The sequence below is a fragment of the Lissotriton helveticus genome, chromosome 9 (genome assembly GCF_964261635.1).
Source record: "Lissotriton helveticus chromosome 9, aLisHel1.1, whole genome shotgun sequence".
In the NCBI taxonomy this organism is placed as follows: domain Eukaryota; kingdom Metazoa; phylum Chordata; class Amphibia; order Caudata; family Salamandridae; genus Lissotriton; species Lissotriton helveticus.
The window spans coordinates 445,298,597-445,315,046 of record NC_136070.1 but is presented as its reverse complement, the minus strand read 5'-3'; the positions used below and the strand labels follow the sequence as shown (position 1 = coordinate 445,315,046).

The window sequence follows — 16,450 nt, the reverse complement described above, 5'->3', positions numbered from 1 at the left end:
TGAAGACCTGAAAGCAGAGGGGACAATGTTCAAAGTAACTAGCCAATGACTGGAGTGGAACGAGGAAGGAACCAGATGTCGTTGTCGCGATCAGGTGAAGAGTGGACGCTTGGCTCTGCAGCCACGTGGACCAGGAGGTGTCTTCGACGACCAGGATGGAGGCACGAGCTGTCCCACGCAGGCTCTCGCTGTCGGCGGTGTCGGATCCGGAATCAACAGGACTTGGCAAAGGCAACCCACGCGGTGAGTGGAAACGGCGTCTGGAGTGGACCAGGAGGGTCCAGGGTGCTCCTCTTTTAGAAGGGAGCAAGGGCCAGTCTGGAGCAACCAGACCAGCAGTGTAGTTTTCAAAGATCGTCGTCTAGGAGGTCACTAGCCAGCCGGCAAGTGACCAGACAACGCGTCGAACAGCAAACAAGCAGAAGGGCCCCACGCAGATCTCGTGGAAGCTGGAGGGCTCATCTTCGGTGCAGGGGCTGCTCAGGGCTGGGGCTTCTCAATCCCCAAAGCACTTGGTCGAGTTTACCTCGGGAGTCGTGCTGGAAGCGAAGTGCAGTTTCTTTCAAGATGGTCGGTCCCACATGTCTTGTCGCACCCACGGATCTCAGCTGTGCTGCAGATGTGAGTTGAGGTCGGAGAGGTCTGGGAATCCGGGTCCCGTCGGGCTCTGAAGTCTGGATCCTCGAGGGAAGACGACAAAGTGAAGCCGCTGGACGCTTGATGGTGCCTGCAGTTGCAGGGTGGACACTCCTTGCCCACAAGGGAGATTCTTCAGTCTTCTGTGGAGCAGAACGTCGAAGTCCAGAGTTTCTTCTTGTTAAAGTTGTTCAGGATAATCTAATTTGGAATGGGACCAGCTCCTACCTTTATCCTGCTAAAGGGGGCTGTACTACGACTAGGTCCCTCCTATGGGTGGGACCAGGAAGGGGGGTGGTTACACCCCCTATCCTTTGTCCGGTTTCGCATCAGAGCTGGGGCAGGGATGCCCCAGCAACTGGTTTGAACCGGTGTATGCACAGGAAACCTTGTGTGCCCCAGGCATGTCTCATTCCTTTCAGGCCTATCCTGCACAATACACAAAATCCTGTCTGGGGTGGTGCTAGCACCTCCCAAGGCAGGAAACCCTTTGTCCAATCCTCACTCGCTGGAAGCACTCCCAGCAGCAGGAGGTCAGACTTGTGTCTGTGGTGGCAGCATCCATTTTGTGATGCCAAGGCTCGAGTTAACTTTAACCGGGGTTCACAGTTATATACATGTCGTGTCCCTCTAGAAGGGTGGAATGCTACCCCCGTCGCCAAAATTGGCGAGGGGGTAGTATTCCAATTCGTATGACACCTTACTCTACATGTTTTGATAATGTTATACCAGAGTTAGCATTCAACCGCGAGGATGATAACGCACTTAAGAGTATATGGTATAGCGTTATCATGAAACAGCTATTAGGACCTGGTTCCGCAAGCTGCAGACGGGCTCAGCTCATGCCAGAGCACCATCTCACATAATTCCAAGCACTCTGCCTTCAGGATTGATAAAATTATTTACAACAAGGGGTGGTGATGGACAGAGTCTCTGAATTAAGCAGAGTACTCTCACCCAGTCAAGAGATCAGGGCTAGATCCAACACCGTTTTTTAGCTCATTGCACCATCCCAGTTTCAGAACCTGGCTGTATGCAAATTAGTCTGTCCCTGGCCCAGTGCATCATGGGAACAGGGCAGACCAGACTACAAAAAACAATTCTTACACTGGGTTTACTCAGACATGAGTCCCTTGCTCACTGCTCCATCAGGATTCAAGCAAGCCGGGCCGACGAGGCTGAAATGCCAGAAACCGGTCCCCGGTAGCTTGTCTCCTTTCTGGTGAAGAATTGGCTTGGTAGTTTGGTCTGCCCTGTTGCCATGATGCACTGGGCCAGGGACAGACTAATTTGCATATAGCCAGGTTCTGAGCTGGGATGGGGCAGTGAGCTAAATAACGGTGATGGATCAAGCCCTGATCTTTGGACTGGGTAAGAGTGGTCTGCTTAATTCAGACACTCTGTTCATCACCACCCCCTTTTCTGAATCATTCAGGATTGATAAGGCCTGCCATAGGAGTGACTGATAGGAATATATGTGTCCATTTTGGGGTTAGATATAGGTAACTATATCTACAGCAAAGGGTGATTACACCACCTTGCCCCAGCTGTCTTAGCAGCCAGTTGTGTCAGTTTTAGATGGCCAGCCAGGGGTGGCATAATACATGCTTCAGCCCCTGGTAGGCCCTGGGCACACCTATGCCCTGGGTACCTAAGGTACACTGTACAGGGACTGATAAGGAGGCCCAGTACCAATTGGTAAATGCACCTAAAGTACATGGATGTCAATTTAGAGAGAGAACAGCTAGGCTGTGGGTCTGATTAGCAGGCCCACAGCCAGGGAAAGTCGTAAACCAGTGAAGCAAAAAGCAAAAATCTGGGGTGACCATAGGATTGCAGACCCCACTCTCCTACAACCGCCATCACTTTCGTGAACACCCGTGGGGCGCTGGTAAGGCCGAAGGGCAGCACGGTAAACTGAAAGTGCTCGAGGCCAACCGTCAATCGCAGGTAGCACCGGTGGGCCGGCAGGACGGGGATGTGGAAATAAGCGTCCTGCAAGTCCAACGCTACCATCCAGTCTCCTGGGTCCAGGGTAGCCAAGACCTGAGCCAGAGTCAGCATTTTGAACTTCTCCTTCCGGAGGAAGCCGTTGACGTTCCGTAGGTCCAAGATAGGGCGTAGGCCCCCTTTGCACTTCTTGGGTACCAGAAAGTAGTGGGAGTAACAACCACACCCTACTTCTGGCCCAGGAACGCGCTCGACAGCCCTCTTGGCCAAGAGGGCCGCAACTTCCTCTCGCAGAAGATTCAAGTGATCCCCCGACACGCAGTGGTACTGCGGTGGCATGGCTGGAGGGGTGTCCTCGAAGGGGAGGGAGTAGCCCTTCGGACGATTTGCAGCATACACCTGTCCGATGTGATGTCTCGCCAGTGGAGGAGGTGATGGTGAACCCTGCCCCCCACTGGCGTCTCGTGGGCCTGAAAGCTCGGATTGGAGGTCTTTGAGGCGGATGCTGTGGGGGTGGATGTGGACTGGCCGCGCCGTTGTCCCCGGGCACTGCCCCGGCGGTTACCACGTCCGCCACCGCGCTGGATGGTAGTCTGCGGCCCGTGGCTGGCAGGACGTGTGTGGCGCCCCTTCCTTGGACACGAAATGGGCGAAAGGTAGCAGATTTCTGGCGCCGGGCCGACAGGCCCAAGGACTTGGCCGTAGCCCTGGAGTCCTTAAAGCGCTCAAGCGCACTGTCTGCCTTGTCGCCAAAGAGGCGACGGCCATCAAACGGCATGTCCATAAGGGTGTTTTGGACATCAGCCGAAAAGTTGACGGACCTCAGCCAGGCGTGGCGACGAATCGCCACCGTCGTTGCCATCGCTCTACCTAGCGAGTCCCTGGTATCCAGTCCACATCTGATGGAGTACCGTGCTGCATCTCGACCCTCCGCAAAGGCTTGGGCGAGTTTAGTCCGGGCCTCCTCCGGACATTGTGGCAGCACGTCCGCGACCGTGTCCCACAGAGAGTGGGTATAACGGCCCAAGAGGCACACGGTGTTAACTGACCGCAATCCCAAACTCAGGAAGGAGAACATATTTTTGCCATATTGCTCGTACCTCTTGGAATCCCGATCAGGGGGAGCAGTCGGGAATGCGGTCTGGGAGTTAGAGGCCTGGATTACCAGGCTCTCGGGGTGGGATGGGTGGACAGGAGGAAAGGGTCGCCCGAAGCCGGGCGGTGGCGTCTGGCCACGTTCCTATCTACAGGAGTACCTGTAGCGGGCCTGGACCAGGTGCCCAGAAGAACGTCAGTCAAGTCCTCATTAAAGAAGAACGTCAGTCAAGTCCTCATTAAACGGCAACAGAGGCTCCGAAGAGCTTGCCTGCGGTTTAAGGACCTCAGTGAGGAGGTTAGTCCTCACGGCCGCGACGGGGAGCTCAAGGGATAAGGCCTTGGCCGCCCGCGTCAACACCACACTATAGGCTGCCCCCTCCTCCGTAGCCACGGTAGGAGGAGAGACAAAGCCTGTGTCTGGCGAGGTGTCCAGACCACTGGTCTCCCTAGCTCACCTGCCCAGTCCTGATAAGGCTGGCACTCACGTGCCAGAGGGTCCTCAGACCCCACCCAATCCGCCTTGCCACCCATCTCCTGGTATTCAGGGTCAAAAGATGGGGCCGGATCATAGAAGTAAAATTCTCCGATCAGCGTCGAATGCGGCGTCGACCGACGCCGCTTTGACAACGGAAGTGGACCGAGGGGGGAACTGGGGACGGCGTCGACCATGGTATATGATGTGTCCCCGCTTCTTGTAACACGTGTCCGTGCGTAATCCTTGGGTCAGTTTTTGTTTGCACCCTCCGCCAGGAGGTTGTACCATTGGTTAACCTCACAAGATTAGTGCGCTAGAATTCCTAAATAATTCCATAGCGACACGCCTTAACCTTCTACCCGAATCCAGAAATATTAAAGTTGAACCTCTGGCTGTCCGGGTATTTTAGAACACCTTTATAGCACTATTTCACTTATTCCCTATCACTACTGTTTTAACCAATGGTACAACCTCCTGGCGGAGGGTGCAAACAAAAACTGACCCAAGGATTACGCACGGACACGTGTTACAAGAAGCGGGGACACATCATATACCGCTACACGACTCTGAAAAAACACGTGTATGAGGGTCTTTTATTTGGGAGACACCTACCGATCCACCTGCAGACCTTGGTTATGCAGGACCAGTGATCCTTTCCACATTGATTTATAAAAACCCAGCTGAATCTGCAGGACCCGAAGGCGTGCCAGCGGAGTCGGCCTGCCCAAAGATGGCATGCATCGCTTCGTAGAAACGCCAAAGGAGGGAAACTTAGATTCGACCCTTCAGGCTCGGCTTGTTGAGCCGCGGGACGGGCACCGTCCACATCCCTCATCGCATCAGCTGACAGATGGGGAGAAGACGAAGAGCAATGATGCTTCTTAGACGACTTCTTGTTCTTTGACTAACCTGAGAAGTGCGAAGACTTCGATGACGAGTGGTGGTGACTCCGCGACCGGTCCCTGGACCGCCCACGTGACCGGGACCTCGAGTGGCCCGGAGCGGACTGCCGGGCCTCAAGAAGCTTTCGGGACCGCTCCCACAAAGACTTCGGATTCATGGTCCAGCAATCGGAGCACGACTTGGGGTCATGGTTGTGCTCCAGACAGCACAGGGACACGCTGTGCAGGTCCGTAACCAACATCAGCTTGCGACAGGAGTCACAAGCCTTCTAGCCGGGCCGAGGGCGACTGGACATCCCTGCGTGCACCAGGAGTTGATAGACTAAAAAATCGGTGTCTACAAAAGTCGCAAAAAAGTAGGTCAAAAAGTGACTGGAGGAACCGCTCTCTCCGAATCTGCGCTGGCTGGCGTAGAAAAAGAAATAATCGACGTCAGCGCGCGAGTGCGGTGTCCAAGTAGCTACTGCGACATCATCCTGGCTACCACAACGCCAATGATGAACGCAGAGCAGACCGCCGCCACCTTTCGACATGCAGGTGTACTGCTGATTCAAAAATTCTCCGGATCCAGTCTGACGCTTCCGAGTAATTCTAAAGGTAAAGAATCTATAACTAATTGTCTCTTTCAGATATCTGTTTGAAGAGTGGGAAGCATGGGTGGGTTGGTAGAGAATTTGTGGCTAGACAGAGTCTCTACCAGACAGGCGTTACAAAAAGTAAATAACTCGTTGTTCTGACAGAGGCTTCTAGCTTCAGATTCCTTAACATAAAATAGATATCCAAGAAATACCTCCCCGGAGGTGGGTGCGCAAATCTGATTGGCACTAGAACGTCCTGCAAGACCAAAGGAGCAAAGTGACTGCCCCGACGTGCCGGACTGCCCAGGCAGTAGTGGCATTTCATACCAATAATTTAAAAAGTATTTTTTTGTCACATACCGAATGGTGCGTTCTCATTAACAGAAATGATTAAGTTAAGCATTCTTAAAACTAATATTTTTTTAATGGGTTTCTATAGGCATTTTCAGAAAAGAACAAAAAATAAAAACAACAAGCATATGGAACCTGTTGCCCATTGGCTACTACTTGTCGCTCCACTTAAAAGCCCCCAAATTGAGTATCTAGGTGCCATCCCTGAACCCAAGAATTCAGATTTCGACTGATCAAGAGAAGAAGGACAAAGAGGTGTCGTACTCGGTCGTTGATCTCATTGCAACGCCATCAGTAAACCTGGCGTTGCAATGAGATCAACGACCGAGTACGACACTCGATAGATGGTTGAGTTGATATTTACAAGTCAACTTAGAGCCCCCTGACTGATCTTGTTGTCCAATTTAAATGCGTGACAGTCAAGGAATAGAGGTCTAAGTATCATTTTATATATATATGATTTTTCACTGAATAGCAGAGTGACTATGTTCTGATCCTGATGAATGCCCTGAACGTCTTGTCGATATAACAGAAACACGTTGATCTATAGAGAGGGTATACATCCTTAACCCTACATTCACTCTATTTTTAATCACTGCCATTTAGTATGGAAGAATAAAGTTAGTACCACTAAATAGGTAGTTTTTATCACACACACTTGTTGATTTGATTCCATCTGATTGATTTATTTTGCACTCTGCCCCTCCTTACCACTAAAGAGTTGGTAGAACCAACAAGCGCTTCGTACTCCAGCTCCATCCCTCTTAGGTAAAGTCGTAGCCCACACAGGGTACCTTGCAGTCCCTGTGTGTTGGAGAAACCCAATGATGAAGCATGTCACCGTCGGGTGAGTGAGGGTTTTCGTCCACAACAATGTTGTGCCCCAACTTGCTCTACTCACTACTTATTTTAGCTTTCAGCTTCATTATACACTATTTGTTGCTACCCTATAATGTGTGTGAGATTGATTAGAATTGGAAGATTTATAGGATAGACTGTCTAGATTGTAGCTTTATACTTCCTTGAGCCCTTTCGTGTGTTAGCTATTACTCAAATTTCCTGCACATTTAATTTCTCGCCATTAGAAACAATATGTCATCAGAATGAACGCAGAACACTTTAGTTCGAGAAACGGGAGTTAGGTACCACACTTAAGCCATGTGTCTTTGGTGTATCAGACGTACAAAATAAAAGTGGTGGTAACAGAATATGTAACAAACAAAAAAAATTCAAGTGTCTTCCAAAACCAGGAACCAATAGTGGTCCAAATGACAAATACATTACAAAGAGAAACCCTCTATTATCAAGGAAAAAGTAGATGCAAATGCAAACTAGAAGCCTACAGGCGAAGTGATGACTTTCGGGCGGTTAAGAGCAAAATAGTACATGGTGAAAAGCGTGATTATCCCTCACAGAATAAGTATAATGCCAGAGTTAGACTGTCATGTCTGCATTGCTCCTCAAGTACTCTGGTAAAGTGCTGTCACCATAACCAATTATGCTGCAATCACAAAAATGCCCCATATTTAATCTTTACTCGTCTAAACACATTGAAATCATTTTAATATTTGCTCCTGTGGCCAATCTTTGCCTAACCCAGAATAAACCTCGTTTCAGACGTCCTTTCATGGTTTCTGCTCAACAGAGGCTAGGAAAAAAATTAGAGCAAGACTGAGCACGTCAATTTAAACACAGTGGCTCACAACTAGGGAGGACATTGGTCAATCTGCAGATTCCGCATCTTTGGACGACTCATTCAGCAATAGGTTCTATAGTAAAATCAGTATGAGTATAACTAACTAAAGAAGTAGAGCGCTGGCTTCAACAAAACAGTTGCATCCCTGCTCTGCCAAATACTGCAGGCACACTTATCTAGCAGGTGATGTTTAGCAAACTAAGGAGGACACAATAGCCACCAGTTCCTCACCCAAGGACAGCCAAAGTGGCTGCTTTGCTCCTTGTTTACTGCACACAGATGCCTTTCAGAAAGTCGCTCTGAGTATCTGTACTGCAAAGCTTTAGGAAGGATATGATCAATCTAGAAATAATTTGGCTACAGGCCAACTCACCCTTATTTGCAAAGAGAAAATACACCTTACATTTTTCCGTTTTTCTTTTAACTAGCCACATAATGATGAAGGTGCAGTGCCACTATTAAAACAAATAATTTTCAGGATTGACAAGAAACTCTGCATTGATTCCTCAATCCACAGAGATTATTGGCATCCAGTGAAAGATACTTCAAAGTATAAAACACAACAAAATAACTTGGGGAATTTTGAGATTCTGTCCAGTCTGCTTCTACTGTGTCCGTAGCCACTAAATGCACTCTGAAATCAAAGAATGATAATCTGAAAAAACAAATGCTTTACTGAAAGCAAACTTAATAAAACTTTAAAATTACCTGGTTCCACTCATAGGGTCTCTCGTGCCATTTGGGAGTAATGACCTCTCGGTGTTTTTGTTTGCAGATTAAACTAAATCCCACAAGAGAAACAACAATGCAAGATGTTTTATGATCATCAAAAAAAATCACTATCATTCTTAATGTTTGCAGGCATGTTTCAAATAGATTATGGCCTAAATAATTCCACCGCAACCACATTTGGCTATACATTATCTAGTGTCCCTTTACCCATATTTCTTAAGTCAAGTTCCTAAAAATATACAGTTATGTAATACTTTTTATGATTTAAACATCCACAATAACTAAAACTAAAATTAAAAAAGACAAAGATACACACCAAACAATATTTTACATAAAATAATTTTCAGTCTCGAGGGATGACCACAACCTAAGACCCTCTATGCGATTAGCTAAGAACATGGACTATATTGCTTTAGCAAATAATAAACAAGATATGGACTACAGCTGAACTCAACACACATTAACTTAAGTTTGAGAAGAAGATATGCTTCATATGGTGAAAACGCTACTTTAGGAGTAGCTTTCTTTTCTGTACTGAATGTGTACTTTCACAAGGTCATATGTACTAGGAATTTTGCCTATGTAGGACATATTTGTGTACAGACACGAGAAGAATGCATTCTGGAACAAATGATCACCATAAAAATCAACCCCACAGCGATTATATTATTAAAAAATCATCTACATTGGGTGTCTGTGAACAATCAGCATTTCTCTAAGCACTTTCCCTGACATTTCCTCAATTGCCTGTTTGCGCTGATGCTGCTTCCTGTTACCGCTGCCCGCGACCACAGTGCGAGATGCTGAAGTTGCCGGTAGACCTAAGGGCAACGGCATTACCGGACTGCGGCTCCATCTCCTCCCTTTTGCAGAGGTTGGCGTTGCTGGGGAGCCACACAGTGAGATGGGTGGAGTTGGCTGAAGTCCCAGAGAGATAGAGACCCGGGAGCAGGATCAGGGTAGAGGCTAGTGCTGTGGATCCCTGCCTTTGGTGCAAAGGCAGCCCACATTAGGCCGGTGCAGCTTATGCCTACGGAGGACCGCTACCCCTTGTACTAGAATCGAATGGAATTCCACCCGCATTGTTGTTGATGCGCTCACAGTGCTCGGGGCGCTGAAGACCGGCGGCCAGAGGCGCCTGGCGGCAGTCATCTTCTTTTCATGGTGAGGTGAACAGGTGGGGCGGAGAAGAGAACTGGGTGAGGGATCCTTGAACCCAGAGAGCAGGGAAAAGGGCTAGTGCCGCAGAATCCCTTGTGTGGCACAGAGGCAGCCAGCGTTAAGTCGACACAGCTTGTGTGCATCCCTCTGTATCAATTTTAGTTGGACTGTTCCCTTTACTGCCATTTTCAACTGCTGCTCCTTGTTCCTCCGCGGGATTGTTGGTGTGTTTGTGTTCCTGTTCCTGGCATGCTCATGGCCCTCTCCTGCGTTAACTACGAGAAGAGATCTGATTTTAATCTAAAAGTTACTTACCTTCGGTAATGTGATATCTAGTAGAGACGCAGTCTAGCCGCAGATTCAGTATCTTTTGAATTCTCACCAGGCGCCAGTCTGGATCGGGAAATTTTTCAGCAGTACCTCTGTGCTCCGAGAGACGGCAGCATACGGCTCCGCAATGACGTAGACTCCGGTCATGACATCAGTGGAGCCATATAAGTCCCCTCCGGTCCACTGACATCAAAAATCGTTAAAACATTAATAAAGAAGAAACATCAAATGGTATGTTAATACCAGACATAGATTTTTAAAGAAAACCCCAAAGAATAAAAGCACAGGGTTACGTGAAACCCTCCACCCTGGTGAATAACCATCACGTAAAGGAAGACAACCCTACACTCTACAAACCATTCATCAATGGTAATGAATGGCATGGTAAGAGCAAACTAAACCTATAAAATCACCAGCAAGCTGTTTGTTGAATCACACCATTACTTGACATATTGATAGTGCCAATACAAGGCATGATGATACCAAACAAAGACTTTTAAAGAAAGAACAAATAAATCAATACTGCCCACTGGTGTGTAATCCAGTATGAAACAGAAAACATCCCCTCTCTCTACTGACAACCCACATTTGGAGATGGGAGGTACGGCCACATCTAAACAAACCCTATGTGGCAAGGCTAAGAGGTCTGTTGAGTTGATGATGTTGCCTCCTTGACCTCCTATTGTTTGTTTATAATTATGCTTAATTTATCACTTTCTAGAACATCTTTTAAAATTGTGTATTTTTGACATGTACTGTTTTGTGAACCTTTGATTGTATTCATATCATCTCCTACATTATCCTTTTACTATTTCAATGGATATTTTATATCATTATTATTCTTTATTACACCTTCATGTATTCATGCATTAACAAATAACTGTGTATATGAAGTATTGTTTTTATGATCATATTGTACAAGTTACTACTTGTGTAACGATATATCTGTAAGAGACAATAGTTAGTGATAGATTCCTTACCTTAGAATATCCCCAGGCGTCAGACTGGATCCGGAAACTTTTGCGTAGCAGTACCCTTGCGCGTCGGTAGGCGTCGTCTGCGGCTCCGCGTCCGTCGTGGGCGCCGTGATGATGTCGTCGGAGTACTTAGACGCCGCCTCCGCGTGCTGACGTCAGTTCTTAGACACAGCTTTTCCGCGCCAGAAACGCAGAGCTATGCTAAAAACCAACACTGGTGCCTTGAAACTAGGGCCCTGAAGGGGATGACCTTAACCCTAGATATCGGTTCGCAGAACGGGGAGGATGGGTGGGTCGGTAAGGAATCTATCACTAACTAATGTCTCTTACAGATATATCGTTACACAAGTAGTAACTTGTGCAACTGAAAGAGACACGTTAGTGATAGATTCCTTACCTTAGAATAGGTACCACAGCAATACCATCCCGGTGGTGGGTCCGCGAACCAATAATCACACCAGAAAGTCCAGGAGGACGGAACGGCCAAAGAAGCCTTCCCTCCGGACTTGGCTGTCCAGGCAATAGTGTCTTGCAAACATGTGCAGCGAGGCCCACGTAGCTGCCTGGCAAATGTCCTGCAAGGGCACACCTCGGCCCAAGGCAGTTGTAGTCGCTGTGGCTCGAGTAGAGTGAGCCCTCAGCCCAACAGGGGGTTCCTTCTTTGCCAAGGAGTAACACGCCTGGATACACAAGATGATCCACCGCGTGATGGTCCGCTTGTGTACCGCTTTCCCCTTCCTAGCGCCCACGTAACCAACAAAGAGTTGGTCATCCACCCGGAACTGGCGTGTGCGATCCAGATAGAATGAGAGCGCACGTTTTGGGTCCAGACGGTGGAGCCTCTCTTCCTCTCTCGAGGGATGCGGAGGCGGAAAGAAGGTGGGCAAGGTAATGGACTGCCCAATGTGGAAGGCCGTGACTACCTTGGGTAGGAAAGAGGGCCTAGTCCGCAGCACAACCTTGTCCGGATGGACTGAAAGGAAAGGAGGTTTACAGGATAGAGCCTGGAGCTCACTCACTCTCCTGGCAGAGGTGATGGCTACCAGGAAGGCAGTCTTCAAAGTAAGAAGAGGACAGTTGTGGAGTGGCTTGAAGGGAGCGCACATCAGAAATGTAAGAACCAAGTTCAAGTCCCACTGAGGCATCACAAAGGGAACAGGTGGAAACGTGTGCGTGATGCTTTTCAGAAAACGCTTTACAATAGGGGACTTGAATAAAGAAGGTTGATCAGGCAGCCTCAGAAAGGCTGAAAGGGCAGAAAGGTAGCCCTTGATAGTGCCCAGAGCAGAGCCCTGCTGGGCAAGAGAAAGAAGAAAAAGAAGAACCTCAGAAAGAGGGGCAGAAAGAGGATCCACAGCCTTAGCTGTGCACCATGCCACAATCTGTTCCACCTGCAGGCGTATACCGACTTTGTGGAGGGACGCCTGGCTGCCAGAATGATGTTACAGACTTCAGGAGGCAAGTCAAATGGCCTCAACTGTCGCCGCTCAATCTCCAAGCAAGGAGGTGGAGACTGGACAGGTTCGGGTGGAGGACCGTCCCCTGCTGCTGCGACAGAAGGTCCTCCTGAAGAGGCAGACGAACCGGGGGATCGACTGACATACTGAGTAGCATACTGAGTAGCTCGGGATACCAGTATCTTCGTGCCCAGTCCGGAGCCACAAGGATGACTTGTGCCCGGTCGCGCCTGATCTTCTTCAGCAATCTGGGCAGAAGTTGTATAGGCGGAAAGGCGTACAACAGACCGCAACTCCACTCGCGACGAAAAGCGTCTCCGAACGAGTGCCGCCTTGGAAATTCCAACGCACAGAATTGATGACGTGCGTTCTCTTCGGTGGCGAATAGATCTAACCAAGGCTCTCCCACTGCAGAAAGAGACCATGCGCCACGTCCGAGTTCAGACGCCATTCGTGATCCATCATGCACCGGCGGCTGAGTTCGTCCCGCCTGGCGTTCAGAGAACCTGACAGGTGTTGAACCACCAGAGTCACGCCCTGATGTTCCAGCCATTGCCAGAGGCGCAGAGCCTCCTGGCAGAGGGTCCACAACCCCACCCCGCCCTGTTTGTTGCAGTACCACATGGCGGTGGTGTTGTCCGTGAACACCTGCACTACACTCCCTCGGACAGATGGGAGGAATGACTTGTTAATGTTAACTCCATTTTTTTAAGCGCACAGCTGCCCCAGCTAAGGGGCGTCCCGGTGCTGCGCCTGGAAAGGAACACAACACAATCAGAACAAAAGAAGGAATCAATCAAAAAATAAAAAGAAGTTAACAACTGTTTGGGAAGATATAAGTTTTTACAGCTTTCCTAAATGTCAGGAGGTCATCAAGGGCACGAACATGGGGGAGGAAGAGAGTTCCAAAGTTTAGGGGCAAGCACTCTAAAAGAGCGACCACCGGACCTACTTCTCAGAAAACGAGGGACTACAGCTAAATTTTGTCCACAGGATCTCAACTGACGGGAAGGAATGTAAGGGAGAATAAGATGCTCTAGTATCTGAGGAGAGGCAAGTTTTAATATCTTAAAAGAAAGACATAAAGTCTTAAATTCTATCCTCTGAAGCACAGGCAGCCAGTGAAGCTTGACAATAGTACTTCTAGCAGAGCAAAATCTGGGGAGACCAACTAAAGCCCTAGCTGCAGCGTTCTGAACGTGCTGCAATCTCGTATTATCGGCCTGATTGGCTCCAAGCAACAGCGAGCTCGCATAGTCAAGCCTAGACAATATAACTGCCTGGATGATCAATTGTTGAGTCGGAGCGTCAAAAAATTCTGAAGCAACTTCAGTGCTAGACGAATCGCCTGCAACTCCAAAGGTTGATATGGAGCCGGGCCTCCGCCGGAGACCAGAGGCCTCTGATCTCCGCCTCTCCCATGTGGCCTTCCCAGCCCTGGAGGGACGCGCCCGTCACAACCACGTGCTCCGGTTGGGGAAGGGAGAGGGATCTGCCGCTGACCCAATCGCGGTCCGTGAGCCACCACTGCAGCTGTCTCGCAGTGCCCTCCGAGATCAGGACATGGTCGGACAGGTTGCCCTGATGCTGGGCCCACTGAAACTTCAGGTCCCACTGCAGAGCCCGCATCTGCCACCTGGAGTGATGCACCAGAAGGATGCAGGAGGCCATCAGCCCCAGAAGCCGCAGCGTCAACCTGACCGAAACTCGGGATAAAGGCCGGAAGATTGGAATCAGAGCCTGTATAGCCCGAACCCGCTGTTCGGGTGGGTAAACCCGAAACTGCGCCGAGTCGAGAACCGCTCCAATGAAGAGGAGCTTCTGAGAGGGACACAGGTGTGACTTCGGCACATTGATGGAGAACCCCAGCTGGTGCAAGAGGTCTGCAGTTGTCTGGAGGTGGCTGACGACTGTCTGGGGCGAGCCCGCCTTCAACAACCAGTCGTCGAGGTAGGGGAAGACTGAAACCCCTAACCTACGCAGTTGAGCTGCGACCACCGCCATCACCTTCGTGAACACCCGTGGGGCGCTGGTAAGGCCGAAGGGGAGCACGGTAAACTGAAAGTGCTCGTGGCCTACCATGAACCGCAGGTAACGCCGGTGGGCCGGCAGGACGGGGATGTGGAAATAAGCGTCCTGCAAGTCCAACGCTACTATCCAGTCTCCAGGGTCCAGGGCAGCTAAGACCTGAGCTAGAGTCAGCATCTTGAACTTCTCCTTCCGGAGGAAGCCGTTGACCTTCCGTAGGTCCAAGATACCAGAAAGTAGTGGAAGTAGCAACCACGTCCTACTTCTGGCCCAGGAACGCACTCGATGGCCCCCTTGGCCAAGAGGGCCAAAACTTCCTCCTGCAGAAGCCGCAAGTGATCCCTCGATACGCGGTGCGATTTCCACGGCCGCCACCGCGCTGGATGTTAGTTTGCGGCGTGTGGCTGGCAGCACGTGTGGGGACGCCCCTTCCGTGGCCACGAAAGGAGCGAAAGGCAGCCGATTGCTGGCGCGGGGCAGAGAGGCCCAAGGACTTGGCCGTAGCCCTGGAGTCCTTTAAGCTCTCAAGAGCATGGTCTGCCTTGTCGCCAAAAAGGCGACGGCCATCAAACGGCATGTCCATCAGAGTGTTCTGGACATCTGCCGAAAAGTTGGCGGACCTCAACCAGGCGTGGCGCCTAACCGCCACCGTCGTTGCCATCGCTCTGCCTACTGAGTCGGTGGTATCCAGCCCACATCGGATAGAATATTTGGCTGCGTCCCGACCCTCCACAAGGGCTTGGCCGAGTTTGGCCCGTACCTCCAACGGACACTCTGGCAGCACTTCCGCAACCGTCTCCCACAGAGAGTGGGTGTAGCGGCCCAAGAGGCATGCGGTGTTGGAAGACCGCAGTCCCAGACTAAGGGAGGAGAAGATCTTTTTCCCGTACTGCTCGTACCTCTTGGATTCCCTGTCCGGCGGAGCCGACGGGAATGCGGTCTGGGAATTAGAGGCCTGGATGACCAGACTCTCGGGGGTGGGGTGGGTGGACAGTTAACATGGGTCGCCCGGGGCTGGGCGGTGGCGTCTGGCCATGTTCCTATCTACGGGCGAACCCGTAGCGGGCTTGGACCAAGTGCCCAGAAGAACGTCGGTCAAGGCCTCATTAAAGGGCAGCAGAGGCTCGCCGAGCTTGACTGCGGTTTAAGGACCTCAGTGAGGAGATTAGTCCTCACGGCTGCGACGGGGAGCTCAAGGCCCAAGGCCTTGGAAGCCCTCATCAACACCACACTGTAGGTTGCCCCCTCCTCCGAAGCCACAGTAGGAGGGGAGACAAAACCAGTGTCTGGAGAGGTGTCCAGGCCACTGGCCTCCCCAAGGTCTCCTGCCCAGTCCTCATGAGACTGACACTCTCGGGTCAGAGGGTCCTCAGACCCCTCCCAATCCTCCTCATCACCCATCTCCTGATACTCAGGGTTCTCAATCAATGGGGCCTGTTCATAGAAGTGAAACTCCCCAAGCGCCGTCTGGAGCGGCGCCCATCGGGGCCGTCCCGACGTCGGAACAGGAACGAAGGAGGTATCGGCGACGGCGCCGCCCGAGGACGGCGCTGGAGGCGACACCTGATGGTCCGACGCCGGGGAGGTCGTAAGGTCCACCGGCGACGACCCAGATCCCGAAGAAGGTCTAGAGGGGTCCCGCGGCGCCGGGCCCGAAGGCACCGGCGGTGTCGGGATTTTGGGGCCCTGTGGCGCCTGCAGCGTTGGGGCCGAAGCCCCCGACCCGCTAGAGGCCCCAGACGGGTCCACTGGGCCCGAAGGCGCCGCGGAGCCCGTCGGAGGAGAGAGTTTCCTCATGGCCATGAGGAAGCGCTCGATCTCCTCTAGCGTCGCGTCTTGCCCAGGGACCGGAGGGTGTGGAGCTGGACGCGGCGCCCGCGACTCCGACAGAGCCGCGTGGGTGGTGTCACCCGAACCCCCTGCCACATCGCGCGAGCGTCGGGGGGAGTCCGAAGAGCGATGACGCCTCTTGGACTTCTTGTGCTTCTTACCTGATGACGACTTCGACACGGAGGAGTGCGGCCTACTCTCGGAACTGTGGTGGGTCCGAGCCCGCGACCTGTCCCTCGACCTCCCGTG

At 51.0% G+C, this 16,450-nt stretch overlaps 1 protein-coding gene across 2 annotated transcripts in view; it reads right to left on the bottom strand.

Annotated features, from left to right (window-relative positions):
- TDRD9 (tudor domain containing 9) overlaps positions 1-16,450 on the bottom strand; it is a 2,642,469-nt gene that overhangs the window by 19,638 nt on the left and 2,606,381 nt on the right. For both annotated transcript variants that reach the window (XM_078660267.1, XM_078660268.1), the window contains one exon: positions 8,395-8,467. In XM_078660267.1, the coding sequence (XP_078516393.1) occupies positions 8,395-8,467 (73 nt within the window). The remainder of the gene's footprint in view (positions 1-8,394; positions 8,468-16,450) is intronic.